Raw genomic sequence first — 18124 nt, forward strand, 5'->3', positions numbered from 1 at the left:
TAAATTGTCCCGTAGTGCCCAGGGATGTGCAGGTTAGGGTGGATTGGCCATGCTAAATTGTCCCGTAGTGCCCAGGGATGTGCAGGTTAGGGTGGATTGGCCATGCTAAATTGTCCCATAGTGCCCAGGGATGTGCAGGTTAGGGTGGATTGGCCATGCTAAATTGTCCCATAGTGCCCAGGGATGTGCAGGTTGGGGTGGTTTAGTCAAGGGTAAATGTAGGGTAATGGGGAATGGGTAAGATACTCTTTAAGGGTCGGCGTGGACTTGGTGGGCCGAAGGACTGTAGGGATTCTGAACAAAAAATATATTCGTCTAAAGAATGTGGAGAACTGGAAGGAAAGCAGACAGATAGCGAGGCAACAACATCAAAAACCAGGTCTGCCACCTGGAACGTCTTGGCCTGTATGCGGAGGAACGTTTAACGCCATCCTGGACCTCGAGGGATCGCCACGATGCGTAATCCTTGCCTCTCCGGGGGGGGGGTTCTGTCTAAGGAGCCTGACTGCAGTGGGTCTTGTAGACGGTACACCCTGCTGTGACTGGGGGAGGGAGGGGGTTGGAGGGAAGGCGGGTGTTTGTGGGTGTGGTGCCAATCGAGGGGGGGGGCTGCTTTGTGCCCGGACGGTGTCGAGCTTCTCGGGTGTTGTCGGAGCTGCCCCCCCGTCTGTCCAGGGCGAGTGGGGAGTATTCCCTCACCCTCCTGACTCTTGCCTGGGCGACGGTGGGACAGGCTTTGGGGAGGGTGTCAGGAGGGGAGTTACTCGCTGCAGGATTCCCAGCCTCTGACCCTGCTCTTGTAGCCCCGGTGTGTTTATGGCTGTGTCCAGTTCAGTTTCTGGTCAACGGTAACCCCAGGATGTTGATAGTGGGAGGATTCAGTGATGGTAACACCATTGAACGTCAAGGGGGTGATGGTTAGATTCTCTCTCAATGGTAACCCCCAGGATGTTGATAGTGGGAGGAATTCAGTGATGGTAACACCATTGAATGTCAAGGGGGCGATGGTTAGATTCTCTCTCAATGGTAACCCCCAGGATGTTGATAGTGGGGGGATTCAGTGATGGTAACACCATTGAACATCAAGGGGGCGATGGTTAGATTCTCTCTCAATGGTAACCCCCAGGATATTGATATTGGGGGGATTCAGTGATGGTGACACCATTGAACATCAAGGGGGCGATGGTTAGATTCTCTCTCAATGGTAACCCCCAGGGTGTTGATAGTGGGGGGGATTCAGTGATGGTAACACCATTGAACGTCAAGGGGACGATGGTTGGGTTCTCTCTCAATGGTAACCCCCAGGATGTTGATCGTGGGAGGATGCAGTGATGGTAACACCACTGACCGTCCAGGAGGGTGAGGATTAGATTTGCTCATGTCGGGGATGGTTTTGCCTGGTATCAATGTTACTCGCCATTTGTCAGCCCAGAGTTAAATACTGCTGCACGTGATCCAATGTTGGAGCAGCTGTAAGTGGATCGGAAAAGCTTGCAGTTATCCCTAAACACCGAACTTCTGACAGAGAGACGACGAGGCAACTGAAGATGACAGGTCAGGAACGCTCTTACCTTGCCTAAAACTTGGTTCCAATCAAGTGGAGCATTCTCCCTCAATTCCCAACAGCAAGGATTGGGAAGTCTGTGCTGGAGAGCCAGGCAATAACATATCACGCACCCCCCCCACCCGCCTCCCAACCAGGTAACAACACCTTCCTCCGACACCAATCTCTGCACAACTCCTTCAAACGGTGCCAGTCCGCATGGGACTTACCTCCCTCACATGTGCCCCATGGGGTTGGGGGAGTCTCCAATTCCCTGATGAACTACCATGTGCGTGGACGTGGATTCGACATTGGAGATCTTCTCTTCCTCCCTTCGCTTCAGGCAAGCGGCTTTAGGGTTCAGGTTCCTCTCTGGAACAAGACGAAAACCCCAGGGTGAGCCTTTCCTCCCTCCTGCATCATTCCGCACCCCCGCCCGTTGGCCCAAGACTCATTCAAGGCTAAGTGGGAGGGGGAAGTAGGGCTGGCGGGAGGGGGGGAGAAAGATAGCTGAGAGTACGATAGGTGGATGGAGGTGGGGGTAAAGGTGACAGGTCAGAGAGGAGGGTGGAGTGGATAACTGGGAAGGTAGGTTAGGTCATGAGGGCGGTGCTGAGCTGAAAGATTGGAAGATGGGGTGGGCGGGGGGGGGGGCGGAGGGGAGCTATTTAAGCTGGTGAAACCAACATTGATGCCCTGGGGTTGGAGGGTCCTGAGGCGGAAGACGAGGCATTCTTCCTCCAAGCGTCAGGTGGTTAGGGTGAGGCGATGGAGGAGGCCCAGGATCTGCATGTTCTTGGCGGAGTGGGGGGGGGGGGGGGGGCGGGGGAGTTAAAGTGTTCAGCCACAGGGCAGTAGGGCTGGTTGGTGCGGGTGTCCCAGAGGTGTTCTCTGAAGCGCTCTGCAAGTTGGCGTCATGTATCCCTGACGTAGAGGAGACCACATCGGGAACAACGGACACAGCAAATGACGAGTGTGTGGAAGTGCGGGTAAAACTCTTGACGGATGTGGGAGGAACAGGGGAACGGACCATGGGGTCAGTCGCGACAGGGACAGGTTGAGTCAGGAGAGCAAGAGGAAGGCAAGATATTCCCATTGCCTCAACTCCCCGCCCCCCCCGCTCCACCCCAAACTACCAACATCCTCCGGGCTACCATGGAGATTGAAGTCAGGGAGCAGGAGGTTCAGAAAGGACTTGGGGGGGGGGTTGGGTGTATCTGGGACGCACTGCTGAAAAAGTGTGTGTTAAGAGACAGTAAAACAGTGCAGACGCTGGAATCCAACGTAGCCAGGCAGGGGGCTAGACGAACGCGGCAAGCCAGGCAGCTTCAGGAGATGGAGAAGTTGACGTTTCGGGGTGTAACCCTTCTTCGGGACTGGGGTGGGGGGGTGGGGTGACGGATTCATTCCTCCCACTGACCAACCAGGTCGTACCCTCTGCCTGTCTTCCCTTATCCCCACTTCACCACCCTGTCCCCTCCTCCCCCTGTCTCTGCAGCTCCCACCACCCCAAGCCCTGAAGAAGGGTTACACCCTGAAACGTTGACCTCTCCACCTCCTGCCTTGCCGCCATCTCCCATTTCTCGAAAGTCAGGGACCCGCAAAGAATTTTTTTTAAGTGTCTTTATCCAGATGAGCACATGGAATGGGTAAGGCTGGAGAATGGGACAGGGATAGAGAGGTGCTTGCTGACCAGCGCAGAGATGATGGGCTGAAGGGCCTCTTTCAGTACTATCAACACCCTCTGACCTAACTTAATTTCCTAGCTAAGTCATTCAGGCCTACCTCCACAGCAGAGTGGGACTTGAATCCCAGGTCTTCTGGCCCAGAGGTAGGGACACTACAACTGTACCGCAAGTGTCCTCTCCATTTCCCCCCCCCTGATGAATCCTTTTGCTCAGGGGTCCCAGGCCAGCGCGGATAAAGATGGCAGATTCTCTTCACTGAGATTCGAGCGTGTCACCTCCGAGTCGGAGGCGCACTCAGCTCCGAAGGGGGGGTGGGGGGGGCCATTCGGTCTACCCTCTCCACGCCAGCCAACAAAGCTCCCGACTTCACTCATCGGAGAGGATCTCGAGGCGGTAGATGAGGCGTTCTTCCTCCAGGCGTCGGGTGGTAAGAGTCTGGCGATGGAGGAGGCCCAGGATCTGCATGTCCTTGGCAGAGTGGGAGGGGGAGTTGAAGTGTTCAGCCACGAGCGGTGGGGTTTGTTGGTGCGGGCGTCCCTGATGTCTCTTCCTCTCTCTCTGTCATGCCCTATTCTCTCTCTCTCTGTCTCTCGCGCCCTCTCTCTCTGTGTCTCTCTCTCGCCCCCTCTCTCTCTCTCTGTCTCTCCCTCTCTGTCTTGCACCCTCGGTCTCTCTCTCTCGGTCTCTCCCTCTCGGTCTCTCCCTCTCGGTCTCTCTCTCTTTCTGTCTCTCGTGCCCTCTCTTTCTCTCTGTCTCTCGTGCCCTCACTCTCTCTCTGTCTCTTGCCCCCCTCTCTCTCTGTCGTGCCCTATTCTCTCTCTCTCTCTCCCTGTCTCTCTCTCTCTCTCGTGCCCTATTCTCTCTCTCTCCCCCTCTCTCTCTCTCTTGCCCTCAGTCTCTCTCTTTCTGTCTCCCTCCCTCTCTCTCTCGCCCCCTCTCTCACTGTCTCTCCCTCTGTCTCTCGCGCCCTCTATCTCTGTTCTCTCTCTCTCTCTGTCTCTTGTGCCCTCATTCTCTCTCTGTCTCTCTCTCTATCTCTCGCCCCCCCCTGTTGTGCCCTATTCTCTCTCTCTCTCTCCATCTCTCTCTCTGTCTCTCTCTCTCGTGCCCTATTCTCTCTCTCTCTCCCTCTCTGTCTCTCCCCCCTCTCTCTCTCTCTCTCTCTGTCTCTCCCTCTCTCTATCTCTCTGTCTCTCGCGCCCTCTCTCTCTGTCTCTCTCTCTCGTGCCCTCACTCTCTCTCGCGCCCCCGTCTCTCTCTCTCGCACCCTCTCTGTCTCTCTCTCGCCCTCCCTCTCTCTCTGTCTCTCCCTCTCTGTCTCACACCCTCTCTCCTTCTCACGCCCCTGCTCTCTCTCTCTCTCTCTCTGATGTCCTCTGAAACGATCCACAAGTAGGCGTCCTGTCTCCCCGATGTAGAGGAGACCACAACGGATGCAGTAAATGACGTGTGTGGAAGTGCAGGTGAATCTCTGACGGATGTGGAAGGAACAGGGGGGGGGGGGATCAATCACGCCAGGGACAGGTCAAGTCGGAAAAGCTAGGGGAGGTTTTTCAGCTTCCAGTCCTTGGACGGACGCTACGGAAATACTATCCAAATATTTAAGCTTCTGACCCATCAGTCATTTCAGGCAGGTGTGTTCCAGGTACCCACTGGGCTTCTTGCGAGAAACATTGTCCTCAACCGTCCTATGTCTTACTTTAAATCCATGGTTTTACCCTTGTATGAGTGGAAAAGGTATCTTCTATGCCCTTCATCGCCTCATAATTCCCCCCCCCCGCCCCAGTCAGGTTCCCTCCCCCCAACCTTCTCTGCTCTGAGGAGAGCAATCCCAGTCTACCCCATCCTAGTTGAGACCCAGGCAACATCCTGGTACATCTCCTCTGCACCCCCTTCTAGCGCAGTCACACCCCCTTCTCTATCGTGCGGTGACCAGACCTGCATGCAGTTGTGGCCTAACCGATGAAAGATTCCCTACAGCGTGGAAACAGGCCCTTCGGCCCAACCAGTCCACACCGACCCTCCGAAGAGTAACCCACCCAGACCCACTTCCCTCTGACTAATGCACCGAACACCCGTGGGCAGTTTAGCACGGCCAATCCACCCTGACCTGCACGTCTTTGGACTGTGGGAGCACACCCGCGCAGACACGGGGAGAATGCGCAAACTCCACACAGACTGTAGGCTGCTCTGAAATCTAGTAACGGCCGAACAGGCCGGGGCTGTTTTCCCTGGAGCGTCGGAGGCTGAGGGTGTGACTTTTATAGAGGTTTATAAAATTATGAGGGGCATGGATAGGGTAAATAGACAAGGTCTTTTCCCTGGGGCAGGGGAGTCCAGAACTCGAGGGGCATAGGTTTAGGGTGAGAGGGGAAAGATATAAAAGAGACCTAAGGGGCAACTTTTTCACACAGAGTGTGGTGCGTGTATGGAATGAGCTGCCAGAGGAAGTGATGGAGGCTGGTACAATTACAACATTTAAGAGGCATTTGGGTGGGTCTATGAATAGGAAGGGTTTGGAGGGCTGGGTGCTGGCAGGTGGGACTGGATTAGGTTGGGATATATGGGTCGGCATGGACGGGTTGGACCGAAGGGTCTGTTTCCGTGCTGTACATCTCTATGACTCTAAGTCAGGCAGCATCCAAGGAGCAGGAGAATCGATGTTTCGGACAAAAGCTCTTATTGAACCTGCAACCCATTCTAAAAGACGCAAGACTTAACAACAACTTAGGTTTATTAAATATATTGTTTCAGTTGCAAGACACTGATCTTTTGCTGTAAATTCTGTGTCTTATTGTCCTGCCACACAGCCACCTGATGAAGGAGCAGCGCTATTCGAAAGCAGAACATTCCCAGAAAACCTTCCATATGCCAGGAATGGTGTAAAGCTGAGGTGCCTGATTTATATGGGAAAACAAATCACGCCGTTTTTCAGAACAGCATAAAATCCTCTTCGGGTTCGTGAAATCAGAGAGTAACGTGGGCCTTTGGTAAAAGCGAAATTGTGTAAAGGGAGCGTTTGAAAAGCGAGGGACACCTGTACTTCCAAATAAACCTGTTGGACTATAACCTGGTGTTGTGGGATTTTTAATTATGGCGACTTGACCACCTCTGTCCCCACCTCCCGGTGTGTTGCTTAAGGGTCTATTTACAATCGGGCCCACCTCTGACTTGACCACAGCTGTCCCAATCCTCCCGGTGTGTTGCCTAAGGCTCCATTTACAATCGGGCCTACCTCTGACTTGACCACAGCTGTCCCAATCCTCCCGGTGTGTTGCCTAAGGCTCCATTTACAATCGGGCCTACCTCTGACTTGACCACAGCTGTCCCAATCCTCCCGGTGTGTTGTTTAAGGCTCCATTTACAATCGGGCCTACCTCTGGCTTGACCACAGCTGTCCCATTACTCCTGGTGTGTTGCTTAAGGCTCCATTTACAATCGGGCCTACCTCTCACCTGACCACAGCTGTCCCCACCTCCCGGTGTGTTGTTTAAGGCTCCATTTACGATCGGGCCTATCTCTCACTTGACCGCCTGTGTCCCCATCTCCCGGTGTGTTCCTTAAGGCTCCATTTATGATCGGGCCTACCTCTCACTTGACCGCCTGTGTCCCCATCTCCCGGTGTGTTGCTTAAGGCTCCATTTACAATTGGGCCTACCTCTCACCTGACCACAGCTGTCCCCACCTCCCGGTGTGTTGTTTAAGGCTCCATTTATGATCGGGCCTACCTCTGTCCCCATCTCCCAGTGTGTTGCTTAAGGCTCCATTTATGATAGGGCCTACCTCTGTCCCCATCTCCCGGTGTGTTGCTTAAGGCTCCATTTACGATCGGGCCTACCTCTAAGAAGTCCACCACTGTCCCCACCTCACGATGTGTAGCCTAAGGGCACCATTTACAAAATCGGGCCTACCTCTGACTTGTTGCTCCAGGCCGAGAATGACGGAGACGGCCTGGTGGAGGATCAGGAGCTTGGTCTGCGGCTTGTCGTTCTTCATGTGGAGTTGGCACATGCGGCCCAGCTCCTTGAAGGCCTCGTTTATGTCGCGCACACGGAGGCGTTCCCGGGCATTGTTCGCCATGCGCCGGTCCTTCTCCCGCTCGGCCTTCTGCTCCGGGTTCAGGTCGTCGTCCTCGTGGTTACTGAAACGGGGGTTGGGGAAGGGGAGGAGGGATGGGGAGAGGTCAGGTGAGCTGGAGGTGGTTTGGGGGGGGCAAGTGGGGGAGAGAAACAGACCGCGCGCGTGACGCAACGGAGATCACCCTCACCGGGAGCCGGATTGGGGGAACGGCGATGGATTATTTACCCAGAATGTGGCAACGGGGAGAAGGGGGGGGGGGAGGAGGGGGGATGGGATGTGCAGCAAGACCAGAGCGTCTCCTCATACAGCACAGAAATAAACCCTTCGGCCCAACTCACCAGCACTGCAACGGAAAGCACCAAATGATGCGGTGGTCGTCATGGCGATAGGATTCCGGTACAACAGCACGCCTGCTCAACCACAGAATCCCTACACTGTGGAAACAGGCCACTCGGCCGATCGAGTCCATACCAACCCTCTGAAGACCATCTCACCCACACGCACACCCCTACCCGATCCTATTACCCTAGCATTTCCCAACGCCAATCCACCCTAACCTGCACATCCCTGGGCACTATGGGACAATTTAGCATGGCCAATCCACCCTAACCTGCACATCCCTGGGCACTATGGGACAATTTAGCATGGCCAATCCACCCTAACCTGCACATCCCTGGGCACTATGGGACAATTTAGCATGGCCAATCCACCCTAACCTGCACATCCCTGGGCACTATGGGGCAATTTAGCATGGCCAATCCACCCTAACCTGCACATCCCTGGGCACTATGGGACAATTTAGCATGGCCAATCCACCCTAACCTGCACATCCCTGGGCACTATGGGACAATTTAGCATGGCCAATACACCCTAACCTGCACATCCCTGGACACTACGGGACAATTTAGCATGGCCAATCCACCCTAACCTGCACATCCCTGGACACTATGGGACAATGTAGCATGGCCAATCCACCCTAACCTGCACATCCCTGGGTATTACGAGACAATTTAGCATGGCCAATACACCTTAACCTGCACATCCTTGGGCACTACGGGACAATTTAGCATGGCCAATCCACCCTAACCTGCACATCCCTGGACACGATGGGACAATTCAGCATGGCCAATCCACCCTAACCTGCACATCCCTGGGCACTATGGGACAATTTAGCACGGCCAATCCATCCTAACCTGCACATCCCTGGGCACTACGGGACAATTTAGCATGGCCAATCCACCCTAACCTGCACATCCCTGGGCACTACGGGACAATTTAGCACGGCCAATCCACCCTAACCTGCACATCCCTGGGCACTACGGGACAATTTAGCACGGCCAATCCACCCTAACCTGCACATGTTTGGACTGTGGGAGGAAAGTGTAGCACCCGGAGGAAACCCACGCAGACACGGGGAGAATGTGCAAACTCCACACAGACAGTCACCTGAGGGAGGTATCGAACCCGGGTCCCTGGCGCCGTGAGGCAGCGGTGCTAACCATGGCAATTGTGCAGGGGTGCGACCATACCTGGAATACTGTGTGCTGTCTGTCTCTGAGGATGGATTTTCTGGCTAGGGGAGGGAGTGTAAGAAAGACTGATTCCTGGGACGGGAGCAAGTGTCATATGGAGGGAGGCCGGATCAGTTAGGACTACGTTCACTGTTGGGGGGGGGGCGGGGTTTAAAGAAATGGGGGTTGGGGGAGGAATCTCATAGAAACCTGTAAACATCTAACAGCACATTCCCGATGATGAGGAGTCACGGTCGAAAGGAGATGGGGCGGGACAGGAGGTGAGGAGAAATGTGTTCACCTAGAGAGTGGGGATTCCTTGTCCCAGAAAGCGGTCAGGTGTCCGAACATGGTGTCAGAGGTGGCCATAATTCTCAGAGGAAACCCCGACCCAGAATCCCCAGTGCCCACGTGACCCAAATCGGAACAGATTAAATGTTACAGAGAGTGTAGGCCCGGAGGGGCTGTCTCTCCAGGCTGGGGAGGTCAGACACTGGGTGGTGGGAGTTGGGATGGGGTCTTGGGACTCACAGGATAAAGGGGCATGCATCCGAGAGACGGATAGATTTTTCATCTCTGGGAGGGGACTGGCGAGAGGTGGGAGTTCTGCTGAGATGCGAACGAGGGGATTTGCGTTGGGGAGTGTGGAGGGGTCTGGAGTCACGTGTAGGCCCAGACTAGGTAAGGACAGCAGATTTCCCCCCCTCCCCCCCACCCCATCAGTTAGCAAACCCTGATGGGGCTCTTAAGGCAAATCCACCACCATTAGAGTAACTTTTAATTCTGTGTTGCAAATTTGGAGGGGGATTTGAACCCAGTGCCCTCTGAACTTTAACTCTAATCCAGTGACACCCCCCCTCAAAACAAGGGTTGGCTGAATCACGATGGAACAGAACAGACTCAAGGGGCAGAGTGGTCACCACTAGTTGCTATGAGAGATTGGGAACAGCAGAACACGTAGACTTTGTGAACAGGACGGGGACGTGTGAGGGGGACAGCGCGATGGGCAGCGCAGGATCGGGGGTGAGGGGAGACAGCGACCCACCTTGAGCGACTCCGGCTAAGCTTGTCTTTCCTGGGATCACTGGCGTCGTCGTCCTCCGATAGGTCGTCTTCCAACTGGGAGCTGAGACTGTTCTCCTTCTCTTTGTCATCTGCTTTGGTCTCCGAGGAGAGCGCCTGGGCACCCCCAGAGGCAAAAGCTGCCAAAAGGAGCAGGGGAGGGCGTTAGGGCAGAGGGCAAATGGACCGACACGCCAGAGAGAAGGTGGCTGTCAGGCAGTGGTCAGGGTCCGGGCCGTGGTTCTGGGCAGCAGGGGGGGTTGGTGCTAGGGTTTGGAGTTGGGTTAGGGTTGGGGTCAAGGGTTGGGGTTAAGTGCGCAGGACAACTCCTACCTCAGCCCTGTGCTGGGTGGGTGGGTTAGGGTTAGGGTTAGGGTTAGGGTTAGGGTTAGGGTTAGGGTGCATGTGGGCCAGCTTCTACCTGGACACACACCCTGTGCTGGGTGGGTGGGTTAGGGATAGGGTTAGGGTTAGGGTGTGTGTGTGGGACAGCGCCTACCTGGACACACGTCCTGTGCTGGGTGGGTGGGTTAGGGATAGGGTTAGGGTGTGAGTGGGACAGCGCCTACCTGGACAGACGTCCTGTGCTGGGTGGGTGGGTTAGGGTTAGGGTTAGGGTGGGTGTGTGGGACACCTCCTACCTCTGCACACGTCCTGCGCTGGGTGGTTGGGTTAGGGTGAGGGTTAGGGTGAGGGTTAGGGTTAGGATGGGTGTGTGGGACACCTCCTACCTCTGCACACGTCCTGCGCTGGGTGGTTGGGTTAGGGTGAGGGTTAGGGTGAGGGTTAGGGTTAGGATGGGTGTGTGGGACACCTCCTACCTCTGCACACGTCCTGCGCTGGGTGGTTGGGTTAGGGTGAGGGTTAGGGTTAGGGTTAGGGTTAGGGTGGGTGTGTGGGACACCTCCTACCTCTGCACACGTCCTGCGCTGGGTGGTTGGGTTAGGGTTAGGGTTAGGATGGGTGTGTGGGACACCTCCTACCTCTGCACACGTCCTGCGCTGGGTGGTTGGGTTAGGGTTAGGGTGGGTGTGTGGGACACCTCCTACCTCTGCACACGTCCTGCGCTGGGTGGTTGAGACCGGCAGCAGCGAGAGCTGCAGAAACGACACTGGGCAATCCTGAGAGACTGGAATGGAGATTTGTTGCTTCCTCACGATGAGTAGGTACCTGTGGGTGAAACAAGCAGGACACGGTCAGACTGCCATCAGGAAATCCGACTGACCTCAACTTGTAGAGGTCACTGTCTGGGCACAGCGGGCACCATCTCCCTCTGTCCATCTCTCCCTTGCCCGTTCTCTGCTTTCAGAACATAGAACAGTACGGGGCAGAACAGGCCCTTCGGCCCTCGATGTTGTGCCAACCTGTGAACTATTCTCAGCTCGTCCCCCTACACTATCCCAAAATCATCCATGTGCTTATCCAAGGATTGTTGAAATCTCCCTAATGTGGCTGAGTTACCTACATTAGCAGGTAGGGCCTTACCACTCTCTGAGTAAAGAACCTGCCTCTGACATCTGTCTTAAATCTATCACCCCTCAATTTGTAGTTATGTCCTCTCGTACACGCTGATGTCATCATCCTAGGAAAAGGACTTTCACTGTCTCCCCTATCTAATCCTCTGACCATCTTGGATGTCTCTATCAAATCCCCCCTTAGCCTTCTTGTTTCCAATGAGAACAGACCCAAGTCTCTCAGCTTTTCCTCATAAGACCTTCCCTCCTGACCAGGCAATATCCTGGTAAATCTCCTCTGCACCTTTTCCAATGCTTCCGCATCCTTCCCAAAATATGGCAACCAGAACATGTACACAATATTCCAAGATTGGCCGCACCAGCGTTTTGTATGGCTGCAGCATGATATTGCGGCTCCGGAACTCAATCCCTCTACCAATGAAACCGAACACACCGTATGCCTTCTTAACAGCACTATCAACCTGGGTGGCAACTTTCAGGGATCTCTGAACGTGGACTCCAAGATCCCTCTGCACGTCCACACGACCAAGAATCTTTTTATTGTCCCAGTACTCTGCCTTCCTGTTATTCGTCCCAAAGTGCATCACTTCACATTGAGCTGCATTGAACTCCATTTACCAACTCTCAGCCCAATTCTGTAGTTTATCCAAGTCCCCCTGCAACCTGCAACATTCTTCCAAACTGTCCATTATTTCACCGACTTTAGTGTCGTCTGTAAATTTACTAATCCATCCACCTTTGCCTGCGTCCAAGTCATTTATAAAAATGACAAACAGCAGTGGTCCCAAAACAGATCCATGTGGCACACCACTAATAACCGGACTCCAGGCTGAATATTTTCCATCAACCACCACTCGCTGCCTTCTTTCAGAAAGCCAGTTTCTAATCCAAACTGCTAAATCACCCTCAACTCCATGCCTCTGTATTTTCTCCAACAGCCTACCATGTGGAACCTTATTAAAGGCTTTACTGAAGTCCATGTATACCACGTCAACTGTCCTACCCTCATCTACATGCTTGGTCGCCTTCTCAAAAAAACTCAGGTTTGTGAGACACGACCTGCCCTTGACGAAACCATGTTGACTATCTGAAATCAAATTGTTGCTTGCTAGATGATTATAAATCTTATCTCTTATAATCTTTTCCAAAACCTTTCCTACAACAGAAGTAAGGCTCACTGATCTATAATTACCTGGGTCATCTCTACTGCCCTTTTTGAACAAGGGCACATTTGCAATCCTCCCGTCCTCTGGTCCTAAACCTGTAGATAATGACGACTCAAAGATCAAAGCCAAAAGCTCTGCTATTTCCTCCCTAGCTTCCCAGAGAATCCTCGGCCCAGGGGACTTGCCTACTTTCACTCCTTCTAGTATTGATAACACCTCTTCGTAACTAACCTCGATCCTTTCTAGTCTAATATCTCGTACCTCATTCTTCTCCTCTACAATATTCTCCTTTTCCTGAGTGAACACTGATGAGAAATGTTTATATAGCACCTCTCCGATCTCCACAGGGTCCACACTCAACTTCCCACTTCTGTCTGTGATTGACCCTGACCATCCTTTTATTCCTCACGTATCTATAAAAAGCTTTAGGATTCTCCTTTATTCTATTTGCTAAAGACTACTCTTTGCTCTTCTTAACTCTCTCTTTAAATCCTTCCTAGCTGATCTGTAACTCTCCATCGCCCCATCTGAATGGTCTTGCCTCATCAACACATAAGCCGCCTCATTCTTCATAACAAGAGATGCAATTTCTGTTGTAAAACACGGTTTCCTTACCTTATCACTTCCTCCCTGCTTGACAGGGACATACCTATCAAGGACACGTAATATCTGTTCCTTAAAACAGCTCCACATTTCCATTGTCTGCATCCCCTGCATTTTGCTACCCCATTCTATGCATCCTAATTCTTCCATAATCTCATTATAATTGCCCTCCCCCCATCGATAACTCTTGACCTGTTGCACGTACCTATCCCTTTCCATCGCTAAACTAAACGTAACTAAATTGTGGTCACTCTCTCGAAAGTGCACACCTACGACTAAATCAAACACCTGGCCTGGTACATGACCAAGCATTTCCCTCCATCTCCCTCAGGCAGGGTCAGTGCTGAGGGAGCGGGTGCTGTGGGAGGGTCAGTGCTGAGGGAGTGGGTGCTGTGGGAGGGTCAGTGCTGAGGGAGTGGGTGCTGTGGGAGGGTCAGTGCTGAGGGAGTGGGTGCTGTGGCAGGGTCAGTGCTGAGGGAGTGGGTGCTGTGGGAGGGTCAGTGCTGAGGGAGTGGGTGCTGTGGCAGGGTCAGTGCTGAGGGAGCGGGTGCTGTCGGAGGGTCAGTGCTGAGGGAGCGGGCGCTGTGGGAGGGTCAGTGCTGAGGGAGCGGGCGCTGTGGGAGGGTCAGTGCTGAGGGAGTGGGTGCTGTGGCAGGGTCAGTGCTGAGGGAGCGGGCGCTGTGGGAGGGTCAGTGCTGAGGGAGTGGGTGCTGTGGGAGGGTCAGTGCTGAGGGAGTGGGCGCTGTCGGAGGGTCAGTGCTGAGGGAGAGGGCGCTGTCGGAGGGTCAGTGCTGAGGGAGTGGGCGCTGTCGGAGGGTCAGTGCTGAGGGAGTGGGCGCTGTCGGAGGGTCAGTGCTGAGGGAGTGGGCGCTGTAGGAGGGTCAGTGCTGAGGGAGAGGGCGCTGTCGGAGGGTCAGTGCTGAGGGAGTGGGCGCTGTGGGAGGGTCAGTGCTGAGGGAGTGGGCGCTGTTGGAGGGTCAGTGCTGAGGGAGTGGGCGCTGTGGCAGGGTCAGTGCTGAGGGAGTGGGCGCTGTGGGAGGGTCAGTGCTGAGGGAGTGGGTGCTGTGGGAGGGTCAGTGCTGAGGGAGTGGGCGCTGTGGGAGGGTCAGTGCTGAGGGAGTGGGCGCTGTCGGAGGGTCAGTGCTGAGGGAGTGGGTGCTGTGGGAGGGTCAGTGCTGAGGGAGTGGGCGCTGTGGGAGGGTCAGTGCTGAGGGAGTGGGTGCTGTCGGAGGGTCAGTGCTGAGGGAGTGGGTGCTGTCGGAGGGTCAGTGCTGAGGGAGTGGGTGCTGTCGGAGGGTGAGTGCTGAGGGAGCGGGTGCTGTGGGAGGGTCAGTGCTGAGTGAGTGGGTACTGTCGGAGGGTCAGTGCTGAGGGAGTGGGCGCTGTGGGAGGGTCAGTGCTGAGGGAGCGGGTGCTGTCGGAGGGTCAGTGCTGAGGGAGTGGGTGCTGTCGGAGGGTCAGTGCTGAGGGAGCAGGTGCTGTTGGAGGGTCAGTGCTGAGGGAGCGGGCGCTGTGGGAGGGTCAGTGCTGAGGGAGCGGGCGCTGTGGGAGGGTTAGTGCTGAGGGAATGGGCGCTGTGGGAGGGTCAGTGCTGAGGGAGCGGGTGCTGTGGGAGGGTCAGTGCTGAGGGAGTGGGTGCTGTTGGAGGGTCAGTGCTGAGTGAGTGGGTGCTGTGGGAGGGTCAGTGCTGAGGGAGTGTGTGCTGTGGGAGGGTCAGTGCTGAGGGAGCGGGTGCTGTCGGAGGGTCAGTGCTGAGGGAGCGGGTGCTGTGGGAGGGTCAGTGCTGAGGGAGCGGGTGCTGTCGGAGGGTCAGTGCTGAGTGAGTGGGTGCTGTGGGAGGGTCAGTGCTGAGGGAGCGGGTGCTGAGGGAGGGTCAGTGCTGAGGGAGCGGGTGCTGTGGGAGGGTCAGTGCTGAGGGAGTGGGTGCTGTCGGAGGGTCAGTGCTGAGGGAGCGGGTGCTGAGGGTGGGTCAGTGCTGAGGGAGCGGGTGCTGTGGGAGGGTCAGGGCTGAGGGAGCGGGCACTGTGGGAGCGTCAGTGCTGAGGGAGCGGGTGCTGTGGGAGGGTCAGTGCTGAGTGAGTGGGTGCTGTGGGAGGGTCAGTGCTGAGGGAGTGTGTGCTGTGGGAGGGTCAGTGCTGAGGGAGTGGGTGCTGTGGGAGGGTCAGTGCTGAGGGAGCGGGTGCTGTGGGAGGGTCAGTGCTGAGGGAGTGGGTGCTGTGGGAGGGTCAGTGCTGAGGGAGTGGGTGCTGTGGGAGGGTCAGTGCTGAGGGAGCAGGCGCTGTGGGAGGGTCAGTGCTGAGGGAGCGGGTGCTGTCGGAGGGTCAGTGCTGAGTGAGTGGGTGCTGTGGGAGGGTCAGTGCTGAGGGAGCGGGTGCTGTGGGAGGGTCAGTGCTGAGGGAGTGGGTGCTGTCGGAGGGTCAGTGCTGAGGGAGTGGGTGCTGTGGGAGGGTCAGTGCTGAGGGAGCGGGTGCTGTGGGAGGGTCAGTGCTGAGGGAGCGGGTGCTGTGGGAGGGTCAGTGCTGAGGGAGCGGGTGCTGTCGGAGGGTGAGTGCTGAGGGAGCGGGTGCTGTGGGAGGGTCAGGGCTGAGGGAGCGGGCACTGTGGGAGGGTCAGTGCTGAGGGAGCGGGTGCTGTGGGAGGGTCAGTGCTGAGGGAGCGGGTGCTGTGGGAGGGTCAGTGCTGAGGGAGCGGGTGCTGTCGGAGGGTCAGTTAGGGTCTGAAACATACAGTTTGAGAATGTGGTGCAGGCAGGTTCAACTGAGGCAACGAAGGCATCTGAGTGGATGTATTGGGCCAGAAGTTGGGGAAGGGGGCGATGGCTTATCTCTGGGCCCCATCGCCCGCCTGAATTGAATTCCTCTGCGCCAGAACCACTCTTTGACTCTGTGCAAAGGGAAAGGGATTGCAGTCGCTGTTCCTAGTCAACAGTGAGAGAGAGCTCCAAGGGCAGTTTGGGCCATGAGCAGCAGGTGGCGCCATTGTCTGTCAGATACATGGGTGAGGCCACCACGGGTGAATGACCGATCCTCAGCCAAACCCCAACACACCGCTCTACCCTCTTCCCTTCGGGCCTGCTCCCATCAGTTTCGGACCACAGAACTCCGAGGTTGGGGTGGGGGAGGGGGGGTTAGTTCGACCACGGTCACCAAAAACAAGGGTACCGAAACCCCCAACTGAACCAGACTGTAGATAACACGAGGGTCAGCCCCAAGTGACCTCTGCGCCTTCACTCTATCATTGTGTCACCTCCCTTGACATACTTAGCAAGCTCAAAATCACTCCTCAGCCTTTTGGGTGGGGAGGGGGGGTCTCTGCTCTTACCCCCATCCTGGTTGTGATATAGAGAGCCCAAAGCCTCTGCAGTGTCACACACTAACAGCTCAACCTCAGGTTACAAGTTAGATACAACACCGGGATCAAGGGATTTCTCTCGCCTGAGAGAATGTGCCAGGGTGGGAGAGTGTGTCAGCGTGAGAGAGTGTGTCTGTGTGAGAGAGTGTGTCTGTGTGAGAGAGTGTGTCAGTGTCAGTGTGAGAGTGTCTGTGTCTGTGTCAGTGTGAGAATGTGTCAGTGTGAGAGTGTCTGTGTCTGTGTCAGTGTGAGAGTGTCTGTGTCAGTGTCAGTGTGAGAGTGTGTGTCTGTGTCAGTGTGAGAGTGTCTGTGTCTGTGTCAGTGTGAGAGGGTGTGTCTGTGTCAGTGTGAGAGAGTGTGTCTGTGTCAGTGTGAGAGTATCAGTGTCAGTGTGAGAGTGTCTGTGTCAGTGTTAGTGTCGGAGAGTGTGTCTGTGTCAGTGTGAGAGTGTCTGTGTCAGTGAGAGAGTGTGTCAGTGTCAGTGTGAGAGTGTCTGTGTCTGTGTCAGTGTGAGAATGTGTCAGTGTGAGAGTGTCTGTGTCTGTGTCAGTGTGAGAGTGTGTGTCTGCGTCAGTGTGAGAGTGTCTGTGTCTGTGTCAGTGTGAGAGAGTGTGTCTGTGTCAGTGTGAGAGTGTCTGTGTCAGTGTTAGTGTGAGAGAGTGTGTCTGTGTCAGTGTCGAAGAGTGTGTCTGTGTCAGTGTGAGAGTATCAGTGTCAGTGTGAGAGTATCAGTGTCAGTGTGAGAGTGTCTGTGTCAGTGTTAGTGTCGGAGAGTGTGTCTGTGTCAGTGTGAGAGTGTCAGTGTTAGTGTGAGAGTGTGTCTGTGTCAGTGTGAGAGAGTGTGTCTGTGTCAGTGTGAGAGTGTGGCTGTGTCAGTGTGAGAGAGTGTGTCTGTGTCAGTGTGAGAGAGTGTGTCTGTGTCAGTGTGAGAGTGTGGCTGTGTCAGTGTGAGAGAGTGTGTCTGTGTCAGTGTGAGAGTGTCTGTGTCAGTGTCAGTGTGAGAGAGTGTGTCTGTGTCAGTGTGAGAGTATCAGTGTCAGTGTGAGAGTGTCTGTGTCAGTGTTAGTGTCGGAGAGTGTGTCTGTGTCAGTGTGAGAGTGTCTGTGTCAGTGAGAGAGTGTCTGTGTCAGTGAGAGAGTGTGTCTGTGTCAGTGTGAGAATGTGTCAGTGTGAGAGTGTCTGTGTCAGTGTCAGTGTGAGAGAGTGTGTCTGTGTCAGTGTGAGAGTATCAGTGTCAGTGTGAGAGTGTCTGTGTCAGTGTTAGTGTCGGAGAGTGTGTCTGTGTCAGTGTGAGAGTGTCTGTGTCAGTGAGAGAGTGTGTCTGTGTCAGTGTGAGAGTGTCTGTGTCAGTGTTAGTGTGAGAGAGTGTGTCTGTGTCAGTGTGAGAGAGTGTGTCTGTGTCAGTGTGAGAGTGTGGCTGTGTCAGTGTGAGAGAGTGTGTCTGTGTCAGTGTGAGAGAGTGTGTCTGTGTCAGTGTGAGAGTGTGGCTGTGTCAGTGTGAGAGAGTGTGTCTGTGTCAGTGTGAGAGTGTCTGTGTCAGTGTCAGTGTGAGAGAGTGTGTCTGTGTCAGTGTGAGAGTGTCTGTGTCAGTGTTAGTGTGAGAGAGTGTGGCTGTGTCAGTGTGAGAGTGTCTGTGTCAGTGTGG

The 18124-nt window shown here is 55.0% G+C and overlaps 1 protein-coding gene across 1 annotated transcript in view; it reads right to left on the reverse strand.

Annotated features, from left to right (window-relative positions):
- Positions 1-18124, reverse strand: part of LOC122547332 (transcription factor 12) — a 39248-nt gene that overhangs the window by 2775 nt on the left and 18349 nt on the right. Inside the window, exons 4-7 of the mRNA XM_087984970.1 lie at positions 10934-11054; positions 9868-10024; positions 7143-7372; positions 1774-1915 (exon numbers count right to left, since the gene is read on the reverse strand). Of these exons, the coding sequence (XP_087841096.1) occupies positions 1779-1915; positions 7143-7372; positions 9868-10024; positions 10934-11054 (645 nt within the window). The 3' untranslated portion in view covers positions 1774-1778. The remainder of the gene's footprint in view (positions 1-1773; positions 1916-7142; positions 7373-9867; positions 10025-10933; positions 11055-18124) is intronic.

Source organism: Chiloscyllium plagiosum, unplaced genomic scaffold (genome assembly GCF_037043375.1).
Source record: "Chiloscyllium plagiosum isolate Xiang-an unplaced genomic scaffold, Cpla_swu_hap1 HiC_scaffold_50, whole genome shotgun sequence".
NCBI lineage: Eukaryota > Metazoa > Chordata > Chondrichthyes > Orectolobiformes > Hemiscylliidae > Chiloscyllium > Chiloscyllium plagiosum.